The 17,687-nt window shown below is 49.4% G+C and overlaps 1 protein-coding gene and 1 pseudogene across 6 annotated transcripts in view; both read right to left on the bottom strand.

Annotated features, from left to right (window-relative positions):
* Positions 1-17,687, bottom strand: part of SLC20A2 (solute carrier family 20 member 2) — a 115,587-nt gene that overhangs the window by 43,640 nt on the left and 54,260 nt on the right. For all 6 annotated transcript variants that reach the window (XM_061404595.1, XM_061404599.1, XM_061404598.1 and 3 more), the window contains 2 exons: positions 9,117-9,668; positions 446-586 (listed from right to left, as the gene is read on the bottom strand). In XM_061404595.1, the coding sequence (XP_061260579.1) occupies positions 446-586; positions 9,117-9,405 (430 nt within the window). In that variant the 5' untranslated portion in view covers positions 9,406-9,668. The remainder of the gene's footprint in view (positions 1-445; positions 587-9,116; positions 9,669-17,687) is intronic.
* LOC133239746 (large ribosomal subunit protein uL11-like) lies at positions 593-6,316 on the bottom strand (annotated as a pseudogene).

Raw genomic sequence — 17,687 nt, forward strand, 5'->3', positions numbered from 1 at the left:
ACAGTTCCCACTGGGCAGCCCGCAGTGCAGAAGGAGCACCCGGTAGGCTGGGAAGGGGGGACTCCTGGATGCAGTGGGGGTGAGCACCTCACTTCCGCACTTCCCCATCACCAGGAATGCTGACTCCTGGACAAGGGCCCAAAGCTTTTCTCTGACTACAGACTGATTTCAACCAGGTAAATTTCTTAACTCCCCGTGAACAGCAGATAAGACACTGGTTTTCAAAGCTGAATGACAATGCGGCATTTGATAAGAGCACCTGGAGTTTAAAACAAAAAAACAAAGAACCGCCTAACAGTTCACCATCTTTGCTAACAGAAATTTTAAGGGAAAATGTATTATCAGCATACATGAACATTTAAAGGAAAAAACATAATGGTAAGTTTTAATAACACTTACTCTAGAAAATGTAAACTTCTTATACGTAAAAGAAAATGCCAATTACCAATCTTGACCAGCTCCATCCACTGCACACCTTGGGTACCAATTGCGACGAGGGAGAACCCTATGGTGGCCCCGACGATACAGTGAGTCCCCGAGATTGGGAGCCTCAGGAAGGACGCAATGAGCTGCCAGACAGCTGAGCCTGTGGGTTGAAGACAAGAGACAAAGACAGAGGAAAGTCAGGGACACGGTGCAGTGTATTAGGTTGCCACAGAAGGAAGAAACCCAAATTACAGTCCTTCTTCCTCACCCCTCGCTGGGGTTAATTGTCTCCGGATTGTTTCTTAACAAAGTCCTGACAGAAACCACTCAAATAACTTTAGAAACGTTCTTCAACACGGAAGGGATAATGATGATTTATTCAAGTGAAAATCTTTGATAGTATGAAAAGAAAAGCCTGATGCCAGCTACAAGTTGACTCTGTCATGTTTAAGCAAGGATGCAGGTGATGAGTGAGTTCTGATGTGAAGTATGGCCAGGACCAAGCAGGAGACTGGAACCAATGAACAAGGAGAAACAGGAAAGGCCATGTATCAGAGAAGATTCTGCTGTAGGTAACATCTTTTGGTTGCATCATAAGGAGACTGGAGACAGGCTATGTGTACTAATCGATACAAAAGAGGGCAAAATACAAACATCAGATCACAGTGTTAGGACTTCCCCGGTGGTCCCATGCTGTGCTTAGTCACTCAGTCGTGTCCGACTCTTTGTGACCCAATGGACAGTAACCTACCAGGCTCCTCTGTCCATGGGATTCTCCCGGCAAGAATACTAGAGTGGGTTGCCATGCCCTCCTCCAGGGTAGCTTCCCAAACCAGGGATCGAACCCAGGTCTCCCGCACTGCAGGCAGATTCTTTACTGTCTAAGCCACCAGGAAAGCCCTGGTGGTCTAGTGGTTAAGAATCTGCCTGCAATGCAGGGGACACAGGATTGACCCTGGTCTGGGAAGATCCCACGTATCGAGGGGAAACTAAGCCCATGAATCTACTGAAGCAGCGCTCTGGAGGCTGTGCGCCACAAGAGAAGTCACTGCAAAGAGAAGCCTGCGAGCCACAACCAGTGAGTAGCCCCACTCAATACAATTAGAGAAAAGTCCGAGCAGCAGTGAAGACCCAGTGCAGCCAAAAAAAAAAAAAAAAAATCAGTGTTGTACACCTAAAACTGGTATTACCAATATGTCACGTCAGTATACTTCAGTAAAAAAAAAAGAGTGTAACCCCATGTTGCTTTTCATATTTTTGCCTCTTCCATGAGAAGCAACTGTGATAGCAAACCCCACACTGGGCATCTACCCCCAGCCCCTGCCCGGCCGCCAGGCCTTTTCAGCCTGCTCCCTCCAAGCCTGCTAACTCTCAGGAGTCAAGAGGATCCCTGGGTTTTGGCTTGTATCCTTTCACCTCAACTTCACCACCCTCTTCCAGGCTTCGTGTTTTTCTAGGCCAGAGTTCACTCCAGATATTTTCATAAGCAGATCAGGTTTTGCAGGGAGTATTAAAAGCATCAGCTGGGGAGAGATCGCCTTCAGAAACAGTTGTTGAAAAGCTCACGAAGGGCTGCAGGGGAACAAAGGGGCGGGCTGATAAACAGGCGCGTCATTAATCCCAAACGTTAATTCTGGAAATCTGGTTGCTTGGCAGCAGCAGCGCCTTCAAACAGACCCCTGGCATTTTCTCCAAAAATATCTGTGCTACAGAGGCTCATGAGAGGTCCCAGTTTGTGCAGCAAGGCTGACAGCTGCTCTGGGAGCATTGGGCACCATGACCTTTGAGCCAAAGCGGGCCGTGACCCCAAGTCTATCCCTGAAACGTGTGTTGGGAGCAGAAGGACCAGCCTGGGGCTGCCAACCTGGTGACAGGCTGGATGGCGGCGCCCACGCTCCCCCGCGGACAGTTCTGTGAGCCGGGACACCTAAGCCCTGGGCTCCTAGGGGGACGGATTGTTTTAAAAATAAAGCCAGAGTTGGGAGTGTGTTACACAGCACAGAACCAGAACTGAAAAAGCAACCTTTATGATTGATAGTCTTACAAAAATTAAAGTAACCCAGTGATGTTATGAGAAGGAGAAAAATTGACCTACATGAACTCAGACCATGCGGTTTTCTGTCTTGAAAGCCACTCTCCTCTCCCTGGGCTGACTTTACAACAGGAAGGTTTGTAAGGAGAGGTAGGGAGATGGGACTGCCTGAGAGAAAGAGGGGAGAAATGACCGGAGGATGGAGGGAAAGACAGAAGCCTTGTGTGCAGGGGTCTTGTGAGGTGAAAGTGGGTGAGAGGCCTCTTCAACCTTGGGGAATCCTGAAAGTGAATGGCATTATATTAATATTAAGAAAAACAGTGGAAAGGACTCCTGTAGAGGTCCAGTGGCTAAGACTCCGAGCTCCCAATGAAGGGGGCCCAGGTTCCATCCCTGGTCAGGGATCCAGAGCGCACATGTTGCAACCAGGAGCTCGCATGCTGCAACTCAAGCTCTTGGATGCCACAACCAAGACCTGTGCAGCCAGATCCACACATAGAAATAAATACTTAAGAAAGAAAACCCGTGGGAAACAGAGATAGTCTAACCTGAAGCTAAAGGTGACCTGCCACGAAGGAAGGGATTAAGTGTGGGATTGGGGCGCAAGGAAAAGAGGGCGGCAGAGGATGAGATGGTGCGATGGCATCACCAACCTAAAGGACATGAATCTGAGCAAACTCTGGGAGATGGTGAAGGACAGGGAAGCCGGGTGTGCTGCAGTCCATGGGGGGCAAAGAGTTGGACACGACTGAACTACACAGGGTGCGAGACAGAGCCTGGGGAGACTGGGGGTTAAGACGGCATCTTGGGCTACGGGCTCCCAGATGATGAACGAATGGTAGAGCAGGTGTGGGTTACAGGGCGGCAGAGGAGACCCAGCACTTCCTAGGGTGCTTCACTGTGATGGCTCGGTCACGCTGTTGTGGGTACTGCTGTGAAAAGACGGAGAACTCTGAATTCTCAGTGGATTTGGGGAACCATGAGTGGTTTCATACTAAGTGGATTGACTACTGCTTTGGGGCTGAGCTAGAGTTCCCAGAGAGGCTGTGTTCGGGAAGCCTGGCTGGCATGAAAAACGTCTTCCCCCCAATCAACTTAACGCTACCATCATGCTATGGGAAAACACAGAGACCCATGGGCTTGGGGCAAAGTTCAAGAAAAAAGAGGAAAATAGAGCTAAAAAGACAAGGGAGAAAAGGGGAAAAGAAAGGGATGTTGGCTTTAAAAGAGGAAGACTGGGAGAATTCAGGCATTTGAACAGAATCATCTTGATCTGAGCCAAACATAATTATATCACCATCTCAAAACTACCCAGAATTCTCATGTTCAAGGAAACCAATTTTAAATGTCTAGGTAACTCTCATTTCACCAACTCCCAACAAAATAGGCTTTGAGATTCATCTAACCACACATCAAAAAAAAAAAAAGAAACCAAAGCAAACAAAATCAAGTTATTCAAGCAAAACCACAAACTGCTTTGGTTAACCTAAATTCTAGTGGAGGTAAGTATACTTCATTCTTTGAGTGGAGAGACTAGGCCAGGGGTGGGAAAACCCCAAAGCTGGACAAGTTATGCTGTCCACACAGCAAGTCAGTGGTGACACGGAGCTCAGCTCGCAGGCCTGTCCACCTGGGGCCCTGGGGCAGCCTCACCAACAAATCTCCTCGACAAGTACCACCACTCCCCACAGGGCCCATCCAGCATAGGAAGAAACCGCTGTTAAGGCTGAACTTCATCACTCTGGACCACACGGGGTGCGACTCAACACTCTGTAGCGACCTATATGGGGAACGAATCTATAAAGGAAAAGATACATGTATAACTGACTCACTTCACTATATACCTGAAACCAACACAATATTGTAAATCAACTATATGCCAATATTTAAAAAGACTGAACTTGAGCAATGTTTTTACTCCTCCTTTACTTTCAATAGACCTTGTCCACATCACTCTGACTAGCAAAACCTTAATTCCTGCTTGATATGATTCAGTTCAGTCGTTCAGTCATGTCCAAGTCTTTGCGACCCCATGGACTGCAGCACGCCAGGCCTCCCTGTCCATCACCAACTCCCGGAGTTCACCCAAACCCATGTCCATTGAGTCGGAGATGCCATCCAGCCATCTCATCCTCTGGCATCCCCTTTTCCTCCTGCCTTCAATCTTTCCCAGAATCAGGGTCTTTTCAAATGAGTCAGCTCTTCGCATCAAGTGGCTAAAGTATTGGAGTTTCAGCTTCAGCATCAGTCCTTCCAATGAATATTCAGGACTGATTTCCTTTAGGATGGACTGGTTGGATCTCCTTGCAGTCCAAGGGACTCTCAAGAGTCTTTTCCAACACCACAGTTCAAAAGCATCAATTCTTCAGTGCTCAGCTTTCTTTATGGTCCGTCTCTCACATCCATACATGACTACTGGTAAAACCATAGCTTTGACTAGACGGATCTTTGTTGGCAAAGTAATGTCTCTGCTTTTTAATATGCTGTTTAGGTTGGCCATAGCTTTTATTCCAAGGAGCAAGTGTCTTTTAATTTCATGGCTGCAGTCACCACCTGCAGTGATTTTGGAGCCCAGAAAAATAAAGTCGGACACTGTTTCCACTGTTTCCCCATCTATTTGCCATGAAGTGATGGGACCGGATGCCATGGTCTTAGTTTTCTGAATGTTGAGCTTTAAGTCAACCTTTTCACTCTCTTCTTTCACTTTCATCAAGAGGCTCTTCAGTTCTTCTTCACTTTCTGCCATAAGGGTGGTGTCATCTGCATATCTGAGGTGATTGAGATTTCTCCTGGCCATCTTGATTCCAGCTTGTGGTTCTTCCAGCCCAGCGTTTCTCATGATGGACTCTGCATAGAAGTTAAATAAGCAGGGTGACAATATACAGCCTTGACGTACTCCTTTTCCTATTTGGAACCAGTCTGTTGTTCCATGTCTGGTTCTAATTGCTGCTTTTTGACCTGCATATAGGTTTCTCAGGAGGCAGGTCAGGTGGTCTGGTCTGGTTGGTATGATTATGTCTTACATATTGATCACCACTACTGAGGGTGATTTTTACCAGTAACTGTTATTTTTCTAAGGGAAATGTCAAATATACCTGACTATGATGAGAAATATATATTCAGTGAAGGTGAGTGAAATTCAATCATTATAATAACTGTTATGGTAAATGAATTTTTCTTTGGTTGTCAAATCACCCTCTATTAAATTATTTTTCTTAGATGTTCTTAACGAGCTGGGCACTCCATCACACCACTGTTGATGTCACCTATGAGGGGGTGGAGATGGTGGCTGTCAACACGGCAGTCCACAGACTGGGTGGTCCCCAGGACCTCTTTAATGGTTGCAGACACTTCTCCAGCCAAGACCACTGCTGCATCTGTCGGGCAACTTTGACAGTCTCATCAAAAGCAGTGTTTCCACTGTGCTTAATGTTTTTCTGCTTCTTTCTGTCTTTTGGCAGCTGCTTGAGGGCTCTGAAGATTAGGGCAGAGGCAGAAGGTACCACCTCAACATGGGCCTGTCTGGGCTAAAGGTCACTTTCATTGTCATCCTCACACCCTTCCAATCACCGGTTGCCTTGGCCGAGGCATCTCATCTTCGCCAACCTTTTTTTTCAGAGACAGACCCAGGGGGCCGAGCTTGGGGGCCAGGGCAGACAAGGGACCTACTTCCCCACCAGGGCACTTTAGGTACACAACTTTGATCTCGTTGGGGTCATCGACCTTAGGCGGCAGGCTGAGGGCGGCTGATGTCGGACAAACCTGGCTTCGGGACAACCAAAGAAAGTTGCACCTTGGCCTCCTCTGAGCCAAAAGTCTGTGTACTAATAGCAAATATTTAATTCTTAAAAATAACGATCAGTTTTTATCAATCGTGAGCCTTAAATCTTTCAAACACAAAATGTACAGCTGAGGAAGAGGAACTCTGAGCACCTATGATCAGCCTACCATGCTTCAATTCAGTCTCTCAGTCGTGTCCGACTCTTTGCAACCCCATGGACTGCAGCACACCAGGCCTCCCTGTCCATCACCAACTCCCGGAGTTTACCCAAACTCATGTCCATCGAGTTGGTGATGCCATCCAAAGACCTCATCCTCTGTCGTCCCCTTCTCCTCCTGCCTTCAATCTTTCCCAGCATCAGGGTCTTTTCAAATGAGTCAGCTCTTCCCATCAGGTGGCCAAAGTACTGGAGATTTAGCTTCAGCATCAGTCCTTCCAATGAACACTCAGGACTGATCTCCCTTAGGATGGACTGGATCTCCTTGCAGTCCAAGGGACTCTCAAGAGTCTTCTCCAACACCACAGTTCAAAAGCACCAATTCTTTGGCACTCAGCTTTCTTTATGGTCCATCTCTCACATCCATACATAACTACTGGAAAAACCATAGCCTTGACTAGACGGACCTTTGTTGGCAAAGTAATGTCTTTGCTTTTGAATATGCTGTCTAAGTTGGTCATAGCTTTCCTTGCAAGGAGTAAGCGTCTTTTAATTTCATGGCTGCGGTCACCACCTGCAGTGATTTTGGAACCCAGAAAAATAAAGTCGGACACTGTTTCCACTGTTTCCCCATCTATTTGCCATGAAGTGATGGGACCGGATGCCATGATCTTCGTTTTCTGAATGTTGAGCTTTAAGTCAATCTTTTCACTCTCTTCTTTCACTTTCATCAAGAGGCTCTTCAGTTCTTCTTCACTTTCTGCCATAAGGGTGGTGTCATCTGCATATCTGAGGTGATTGAGATTTCTCCTGGCCATCTTGATTCCAGCTTGTGGTTCTTCCAGCCCAGCGTTTCTCATGATGTACTCTGCATATAAGTTAAATAAGCAGGGTGACAATATACAGCCTTGACGAACTCCTTTTCCTATTTGGAACCAGTCTGTTGTTCCATGTCCAGTTCTAACTGTTGCTTCCTGACCTGCATATAGGTTTCTCAACAGGCAGGTCAGGTGGTCTGGTATTCCCATCCCTTTAAGAATTTTCCACAGTTTGCTGTGATCCACACAGTCAGAGGCTTTGGCATAGTCCATAAAGCAAAGAGAGATGTTTTTCTGGAACTCTCTTGCGTTTTCGATGATCCAGTGGATGTTGGCAATTTGATCTCTGGTTCCCCTGCCTTTTCTAAAACCAGCTTGAACATCTGGAAGTTCACGGTTCACATATTGCTGAAGCCTGGTTTGGAGAATTTTGAGCATTACTTTACTAGCGTGTGAGATGAGTGCAACTGTGCGGTAATTTGAGCATTCTTTGGCATTGCCTTTCTTTGGGACTGGAATGAAAACTGACCTTTTCCAGTCCTGTGGCCACTGCTGAGTCGCTTAGTAGTATTTAATTCCTTACTCAGGACCTGCGTCTGTTTCCAATCAAAGACCTCAACTACTTCTCAGACTAACCTGCTGCCACAAAAAAGATGATGAGCCATCTAAACCTGGCCAATGACTGCACATCCTCGGTGCTACAGACGTGCTGCTGGTGACTCATCTCGGCACCCGTGGGATGGAGCCGTGTTCGCGGTCCACCAGCACCCGGCCTCCACGGCACGGCTCTCCCCACAAAAGCATGTGCCCTGCTGCAAACAGAAGGTGGCAGGACCCCCCTCTCGCCCGCACCCCTTGCCCATGCAGACCCGCCGCTGCTGTGTGTCACCTGGACCTAGAGGCAAGCAGAGGAGGGTCTTGTCGGCTGCACTTATGGCCCTGATGCCCGAACCTCTCAGCTTGGTGAGGGAGCACTCATGCTGCCATGGTGAGGGAGCACCCGTATGCTGCCACAGGTCTGGGATCAGCGTGGGCAGAGAAGGAACCACTCATCCAGCCAGCGATGCTCTTTCATCCAGGCACCCTGACCCTGCCCATAAGAGGTCCTACTGCAAACAGGTGACGTACAAATGGTCTTCTGGCCAGAAAACAAAACAAGCATACCAGATGGAACTCCCAGGGGTGGAATTAGAAAATCTGAACAAAAACCAACGAAAGGAGGACAAATGACAGAGAAGACCAACGTTTCTTAAAACACAGGCACTGAAGATTCACTTGGTAACTGCTCTAAAACTTAAACTGAGAATACAAGAGTTAAGCTAATGAAAACTGGGTTTTGGCATCCAAGTTTTTAAAACATCGCCTTGGAACTAATGAAAAATATATGAAAAAACAGAAATAAACCATCAAGGTTTATAAATAAACCTACCTAAACCTCTGAAACACGTTCACTTTAACATGTTCTTTCTTTAAGAACTTTCAAATAGCTTTAAAATGACAAAGAGCTATGCTACAAATATCTTTTTTTTTCTGGACTTTTTGAAAAGCACTGACTTAGCCAAAGTCTATTTGAACACATTCAAGAAAGAAATGGTTGTTTGACATTTGGACATTGACCAAAATCATAACATACAGAAAGCACAAATAAGATATAATAAATGAGAAACAAGTCTGAAAAATATACATACACATATTTCATATATATATTGCTGAATTACTTCACTATACACCTGAAAATAACACAAACTGTAAATCAGCTATACTCTTATTTAAAAAAAACAACAACTATCAAACCAGTTTTTGAAAAGTTAAAGCAAAAGTCTCATTTATGGGTATGACAGAAGTCGGGCAGAGGAGTGGGTCGGGACACATTTGCACGGGTGGGAAGACGAAGCTACTTACCGACCATGGCACTGACCTCCCCGGCCATGAGCGTCTCCACGGTGTTGTTGTATAGGTTCACGTCAATGATGCCCTTCCGGATGGTCTCTCCGACTTTGGCCCCCAGCAACACCGAGCCGGTGGTTTCGAAGATGGAAGCCAGGATACAGGCCTGCCTCAAGGTCACCACGCCCGAGCCCACGGCGGTACCAAACGAATTGGCAACGTCATTGGCACCCACAGAAAACGCCAAGATAAAAGCTATGATAAAACCCAAGATGACCATCCACAGGTACTCGTCCATCGCCATTGTGGACGCCGGGCGCTGGGTGCTTTTCTTGTGCGGAAATCTCTGAAATCGGCCGAGCTTGAGGTTCTACGGGGCGTGAGGCTGAGAGTTCCTGTCAACAGTGAGTCTGCTCTGGAAAGTGCCGGGTGATGTTAGGGCTGCACAAACTGCTAACTGCTGGTTTTCAAACTACTGTCAGGACAGTTCATTGGGTTGTGTTCAGTCAGCGGTAAAACACATTCCATATTTTCCCTCCTGACCTGGGGAAGCTGTGAGGGCTCCTCCTGTGTCAGAAAGAAAACAAAAGGAATTAGTCTCCCCGAGGAATGGGCGACAATGGTCTGTTCTTTCAGGAAGAAGTGTTTGGAGACAACTCATGGGCTCTCCCTTTCGCATGCGTGTGGCTGATCGGACCATAAAGCAAAGCTAGAAGAGTAGAAGCAGGCTAACTTCTGGCCCTGCCACCACCAAAAAAGAGTTGATTCTAAAACTTCAGAGGGTAATCATGCTTTACGATTATAGACTGACAGGAAGTCCTACTAGGGTACATTTTTACACAATTCGAAGAATATATGTGGCCTTTATTTTAGAAGGAAAAATTTCTGACAGAGGAGCAAAAGAAAAAGAAATGAGAAATTCAGAGTTACAGAGCTCATCAAATACACGGAAAATGCCTAACTTCTTGGAGCAGGGTTACCCCAACATGGCTGTGACACTGTGGGGTGTGGCTCCTTGTCCACCTGCTCACATACACACTTCACACCGAGCTTACCAAACCTGTGTCTGAGCACGAAGTGACTCGTCCACAGGGTGACGGGGGAGCAGGAAGCTGCAGGGGCTTCCCAGCAGGATGGGGACACTGGAGTGGAGCCACCTTGTCAGAGCGTGAGGGAGAGCAAGGCACTATGCACCACCTCCACCTCACCTGGGGATAGCCAGAGGCCTGAGCACAGCCTGGGCGATCACCCCCAGGTCTCCCCAGGGCCCCTCCAGATGTCCTTAGGGTTCCGCTGCAGAGCCCTGGGGAGATCTGCGGGGGAGTCCCAAGGAGATCTGGGGGAAGCCCTGGGGAAATATGGGGGGAGCCCCAGGGAGATCTGTGGGGGGAGTTGCAAGGAAATCTGGGGGCAGCTCCAAGGAGATATGGTGGAGCCCTGAGAATATCTCGGGGGTGGGCCTCCGATCCCCAGGCTTCCTCCATAGATCTCCTTGGGGCTTCCCCCAGATCTGCTCGGGGCTCCCTCCCTAGATCACCCCCTGCCAGATCTCATCTCATCCCCCAAGCCCGCCTGGGCTCACTGACCTCAGGCCCTGCCCACCTCCTCCCCTCACTTGCTCCTGCCTCTTGTATGAAAACCGCCAGCTACCTCAGCTCAGGGCCTTCGTACCTGCTGGTCCCCGGGCCAGAGACAGCCTCTCTGCCAGCTCACCGCCTGCTCCAAGTCCCTTTCTGCCCAGGCGTCACCACCAGAGCGGGCCCCGACCTTGTCTAACAGCAGCGCCACCCCCCCATCCCATTATCCCTCTCTCTCACCCACCTGTTTGCCTCTTCTACTGACCACCTCATTCATTCGTTCACTCACTCACACCCGTCTGGCTTCACGCATGGGGATTCCCAGCCATGTCCCCAGCACACAGACTAGCATCCGGCATGGGATAAGCCCTAGTCAAGTTGCTCAGTAAGTGAAGAAAGAAGCTATTAGACAAAGGAAGAAAACTCTTGCATAGGCTTCTTCCTGGGATGAAGAGATGATGTCACAGAATTAATATATCCGTGAAGGAAAAATGTCATGAAAAGCTTCAGAGTTGTGGTGGTCTATTATTACACAGAGTACTACATCTGTGTACTTGAGTGGTTCTCAGCATTGAGAACGATGCCTATAAATGCTTATTGAACTAAGTCAGCCTCATACACCATGTCATATAAAATATAACAATCAGTCAACATTAAGGTTATTTAGAGGGAAAAAGCAGGACACAAAATTTACGTACCTATGACTGTGGCAATGTTAAAGGTATATAAAAGACCCAGAGGTGACTCATTAACAGTGTAACAGTGGTTGAGCTTACAAGCAGTAGTAGAGCTCAAGTTTTTCTTTCCTCCCAAGACTCTATACTGTCGTGACGTGCTTTCCAAATTAAAATACATAAAAGCAAATCAATATATAGAACCATCTTTTCAGGAAAAATGATCAACTAAAATGCAGCAACCACACGTGTTGGCAGCATGACAGGCCCAGGACGAAGCAGGAAGTGTGCCCAGACCACCTTCTCACTTTCTAAGCTTTGTCGCCCACATGACTCTGGAGTCGTGGGAAAAAGACCGCACTGAGTCGATAAATGAAAATACAAAGTCAAACCAGTATCTGGACCAGTATTCTCTACCTTGAAATACAAAGAGTTCTAGATGAAGCCTCGTTGGTCAGGTCAGGGGGCCCAGAGGCCAACGAGGACAGCACGGGATGCTGTTTACTGAGCGCCCTGGTGGGCCCGTCACCGGGAAGATGCTGAGTGACGTGGGATGTGGTCCAGGAAGGGAGACCGATGCTCATCGACAGACACACGCCAGACTATCAGGCGTGGCAGGTGCTAAAGCGGGAGGCCCACATCGTGCAGCCTCACGAGCGCAGACGGCGCACCTGGTCTGTGTGAGCAGGAGGGGGTTCCCTGCCACCTCAGGATGGGGTTGTCAACCTGGGACTGGGGGGGTCACTCCAGGCAGTTCCCAGTTGGGAAGGAGTGGCATGAGGGGGGAGATGGAGGCTGGGCTGGACCACACTGCCAGTGGCCACCTGCTAACACTGGGGGGCTCTGTTAGAGGGGTGCTGACGTGCTCAGGCTCCCCTTCCTGGAGGCCCCTGGCCACAGTGCAGAGGGGGGCCAGAATGGAGGCAGGAGGGGACGTGGGGAGACTGCCTCCGAGGCCCCTGCACGGTGCAGGTGTAGATGGGTGTTCTGAGCCGGGGACAGGGTGCTGACAAGCGGAAGAGGAGGGATGGAAAGAGGGGTTCCGGTGGCTGATGCCACTGGGACGCAGTGCTGGCTCGTCAGTGGGGATGGAGACAGGAGTGCTGGGCTGAGGAGTCACCGGGCAGGGTGTTCTCCCATCTGCGCTGTGCTTGGTTTTGTTGGTAGGTGGCAGGGTGGGGTCTGGGCACAGCTCATGGCTGGACACCGACACACGCAGCGGGTAAGGCGAGGCCCTCAGGCCGCCTCTGCTTGGACTGAGGGTTCTCACAGCCTTTGTGGTACCCCAGCACTACTTCCAAGCAGAGGTTCTCTCTCCCACTCACATGACCTTAGACAGCTTATCTCCACAATTACGTCTATGTTTTCTCCTTCACACTCAACCCCGAAGTTCCGAAGCACCTGACCGAGGAGAAAGGCCTGCCCCTTTTAAGAGACCAAATCATTTCCATCTTGCGTGATATTTACCCAGCCTACTTCCTATTGCAAGTACCAACACTTTGATTTTCTTCATTGATTTTTGTCCAACATGAGCAAAAGGAAGTGCTTAAATAACTACACAACAGGATGCGTTGAAAAAGAGGGTCACACTGCGGAAACTGAGCCCTCAGCGGGCTGGAAAACCACCGTGCGAGCGGTAGCGGTAGCTTGTCAAGAACGTGGCCAAATTCAGAGCGGCCGAGGCCCAACCAGGAGGCTCGGGTCTGAAAGTAGAAATTTGAAGCGGGGGCAGGGTGGTTGATCACATCAGGGTGGAAATTCGACTTATTCAATAAGTGATGCTGGGCCAACGTGCCAGCTGCTATCTGGAAGGAAGATAAAAGTGAGATTCCCTACCTCACCCCAAGTGAAAGATTTAAATATAAAAACCGAAATCGGAATAAGACTACAGGTAAATATTTACTCATGCTGGGACAGGGACGCCTAGATGCGACCCTGGAGGCAGTGGATGGAAACACACGGGTGTTCACGGCAGTCCTGCAGACAGAGGCTCTGCGTGTGGGAGCAGCAACGAAAACGCCTTCTCTCTTCCTCAGCAGCAATGCTCAGCCCGGGGTGACGCCGATCAGAAAACCTCCAGCAAACGCCTTGTTCTTCCTGCCTCTCCTCCGAGGCTTTTCTGAGAAGTGTCAGGACGTGACGGGGGGCTGGAACCAAGCATTCCTCTTCCCTCTCCTTGCCCGAGTGTGAAAACCCCTAAATGGCCAGGTTTCCGATGCCCCGACCTCTTGCACTGGAGGAGAGTTCGCACTCCCACAAGAAGTACTGAGGGTCTGTAGGGTCTGTGTCCCCGACGGGTCATGTTCACAAGAGCCTGCCTTGCGCGGCCTGGTGCCTGGGCCTTCAGCTCTGAGCCGCACTCCCAGGGCTCCTGCGTGGAGGCTTCCAGACTCTTTTCCTCTGTCAGCGTTGACTCAACTCTCCCCAACACCCTCCTTCCCACCCTGGGAATCGGAATGTTTACAGAAGCGTGAAAACAAACATTCTCAGAATATTTCTAGTCAGGTTTGTACACTGCTTAAGAACAGGAATGTTGCTGAGTTGTGGCATTTAATAAACTTCGGTGCGCAGAGAAGCCTGGATCGGGGGGTCCTGCTCTGAAATGCTGCCAACGTTGACACCCCAGGAGACCCTTGACCCTCCCAGCAAAGGTCTGCTCCAGCGCCCCCACCCCCGCCGGCCTGGGGTCTAACCATCTCTCCAGTTGGCACCTACCAGCCCCAGACGAGCAGGTCCACAGCGGTGGGCTGTGGGCTCTTCGGGGACCCAGACTCACGCAGAAAAGAATCCCAAAGATGACTTCCAGCTTTTTCCCCAAGTACACACCTATTTCCATCAGTTCACCTGCCAATCTCGAGCTCAGCTTTTTTAAAAAAAAAAAAAAAACAAACTTCTGATCCTGAAGGACGCTGACTGAGCTAGCGTCACGTTTCACCCAAGTCCTTCTCCTGCCCCTGTGATGCCGAAGGAATTCAATAAATCTATAAAATGTCTTATTTCCTGGGTCTGCTAGGAAACAGCCTAAGTAGGGCAAGGTCCTACTTGATGAGGCTTAATCTTATTTACTGACATGAGCTGAGTCATAATTAACAGTTGCCTCCATCCTCTGGCTTGATTCAGAAGCAGATACCTGGAGAGGGTCCCCTGTGTCGTTCTGGCCTGTGAGAATCTTTTCCGAAGGCTCGCGGCTGCACCCAGGCCAGGCCCTCCCACCAGCAGACGACAGGAAGGAGCCAGGTCCCCACGAAGAAAACCCGGGGCTCTGAAGTAATTTCCCAACTCCTTTCCTGAGGCCCCAGGTAGCTCACACACACAACGCTCTGAAAATGAAAAACCTGCTCTCCCGGCAGCCTGCACTGCATCAGGAGTTCTGACACAGGTCAAAACGGAGGCGGGGGAGACAGGTATCCCTTCAGGGGCAGGATGTAAAATCCAGTAACTCTGCTACCTGCGGGTGAGCCTGACGAATAAGATGTAAAGATGACGAGTGTTTTCCCCTGGTGATATTTCAACAGAATCGAAGATTTCACTTCGGGAATCTTGCAGAAAACAGGGCAGCAAGCACAAACGTTTTTTTCACCTTTTAGGACATAGACCTTGTCATGAAGAGTCTCTTAACATTCTTCTTGAGTAGCTCGTTGACTTCACAGGCTTAAAAGGTAAAAAACAGTTCAAAAATACCAGTATATTTAAGACAGAAAATACTGAGCTTCACGTTTTCACACAGATGATGAAAAACTGAAGTATTACTAGGAAGGGTCTGAAACAGGTCTCAGCTCCCTTTTAAAGGGCCTGTTCCCAGATCAGCCACGCAGCACTGGGAGCAGAGGCGCCCGGAGATAGGCTGCTGCTAAGTCACTTCAGTCGTGTCCGACCCTCAGCGACCCCATGGACTGCAGCCTTCCAGGCTCCTCCGTCCATGGGATTTTCCAGGCAGGAGTACTGGAGTGGGTGCCATTGCCTTCTCTGCTGGAGACAGGCAGACGGGTGCTCTCCTGATGGAGGCGGGGAGGGGAGCAGACAGGTGCTCTCCTGATGGAGGCAGGGAGGGGCGAGGGGCATAGGGGACAAGGAGGGAGGAGGGAGAGAGAAGGGGAAGAAAACGACATCAGAAGGTCAGGGACCACCTGGAACAGGGGGACGGAGGCGCAGGGGGATGGAGGCGCAGGATGCCGGGGATGGAGCACAGGCACAGCCTGGTAACAGCGACGCTGGACGTGCGAAGTGGAACAGAAGAGGCCTGGACATCAGCCCAGCCCTGAGTGTCCCTGCCCCCTCCTTTTCTCTCTACTATTAAAGGGGAGCACCCGTTTCTCCCACGTGCAGGAGGGGACGAGCCCAGGCCAGGTCACCCTGGTCCACCCCAGTCTACAGCTGCCCTGGGCAAGTCACGTCCACGCCGCGTCTGAGAAGCGGGAGGAAGGGCACACAGCACAGTGGTGTGTGCGGTCCCGGCTCAGCACAGGGGCCGCGCATGGCAGAGAAAGCCCTGGGCGATGGGCAGGAAGCCTGGGGCCTGAGCCTGGCCCTGCTGCCAACCCGCGACGTGACCACAGAGTAATCTTGTTTCATCATCTGCAGAGGGGGGACAGTAACAACACATGGACTTTTTGGAATTATTGTCAGAGTCAAATCCATTTTTATCAAAGTGTTTGCGAGTCGTGGTTGGCTGCAAGCAACTTGAAGTTATTGGTTATCGGGGCAGTCACAGGGAGAACAAGAGTGTAAGCGTCCAAAATCCTTCGAGAAGGGTCTTCCTCACTCACACGGCCCCACCTCCCTCGAGGGCTGCTCTTCTTCCTGCTGTACAAACTCTGGCCTTGTCTTTGCCTAAAGACTGACATGCACCGTAAGCCTCAGGAACTGCCTGGAGTGGTGGACGGAGGTGAAGGGGTAGAGAGACGATAACTCGAAAAAGTGCTAGGAAAAAAAATCCACACAAAATGGGAAAGCCATTTTGGAAGAGAACGCGGGGGTTTCTCATACCCTAAAGCATATGCTTCCTGTGCAAGCCAGCAGACGCGAGAGAAATGGAAACACACGTCTACACAGGACACTCTATGTTCTCTGGCGAGTAGTTGGTGTTACTATGCGTGTGTCAAAACTTACGCAACTGTACACTGACCGCTGGTGGGCTTGCCTGTACATAAATTATGCTTCAGTGAGGCTGCTTAGAAGATAACACTGGAATATAAAAACACGTGTGGTGATGGATGCATTAACTAACTGTGCGGGGATGGATGCGTTAATCAACGAGAAGGGAAGAATTCTTTTGCAATGTATATGTATAAAAACACATAAAACCAACACAGGGTGCACTTCATATTGTAATATTTAAATGATAATCTTACCACTTTATCAATTATACCTCAACAGAGCTGAGGGGGATGAAAAGAAAACAATACAATTCAGATTTGGTATTTTCCCTTCCTGCCACACCGTCCAGCTGAGATGAAGTATAAAAGCTAAACAGTTTAAAAAAAAAAAAGAAAGAGCAGCAAGGAAAGAAGGAACATTCCAGCTAAACGCAGTGCAACCAGCCAGTGCGACCAGAGTCAGGGGCAAGCCGTCATCCTTGCTCCAAGCAGTGGCATCGAGAAGCAGAGAGCTAACGAGACCCGAGGAGGGGCTGCATCCCAGGGAAGTCCTCCAGAGAGGGACTCGGACACAGCTTTTCTGAGGTCAGAGATGAGAGAGGAAGGCCCACAGCCAGGATCACCCACTGACCGCCCTTCAGGATGGGCATCGAGCGTTTCTACAGAGAAAAGAGCACGGGTCGTCCCGTGGAGACAAGTCTCCATCCCTTCCACAGGAGCCAAACAGAGGTCAGGGCATTTCATGAGCATTTGAGGTCAGGGCAAATACAAGCCATTTCGGCTGAAAATCACATCTGTGGAGGGCCACGGGCTGGAGATGCGTGACGTCTAAATTTGTGGACATCTCGCGTACCGAAGTTTCTGGGAGGTCAGTTCCAGTAAATGAGTGGATTTGTGAACATCTCGCGTACCGAAGTTTCTGGGAGGTCAGTTCCAGTAAACGAGCGGATGAGATCATAAAAGTGTCACCTTGTTTGCAACTCCGACACCAAGTTCTAAAGTCAGTCCTGTAATGTCATCCCCCGTAAGTACAGTCAGAAGTGATTTACACAGTTCCGAGTGACAGTGTTTGGTTTCGCACGCAGAATGGTGCTCGCACACTTGCCAGGCTGGGCCAGAGGCCGGGCCAGCCAGGTCCTCTACCTGGAACAAGGAGGACTCAGGCGGGGAACGGGTGTTCTTTATGACGTGACTCTCAATGGTTAAAAAAACCAATAATATGAAATGTGAATAAACACT

The sequence above is a fragment of the Bos javanicus genome, chromosome 27 (genome assembly GCF_032452875.1).
Source record: "Bos javanicus breed banteng chromosome 27, ARS-OSU_banteng_1.0, whole genome shotgun sequence".
In the NCBI taxonomy this organism is placed as follows: Eukaryota; Metazoa; Chordata; class Mammalia; order Artiodactyla; family Bovidae; genus Bos; species Bos javanicus.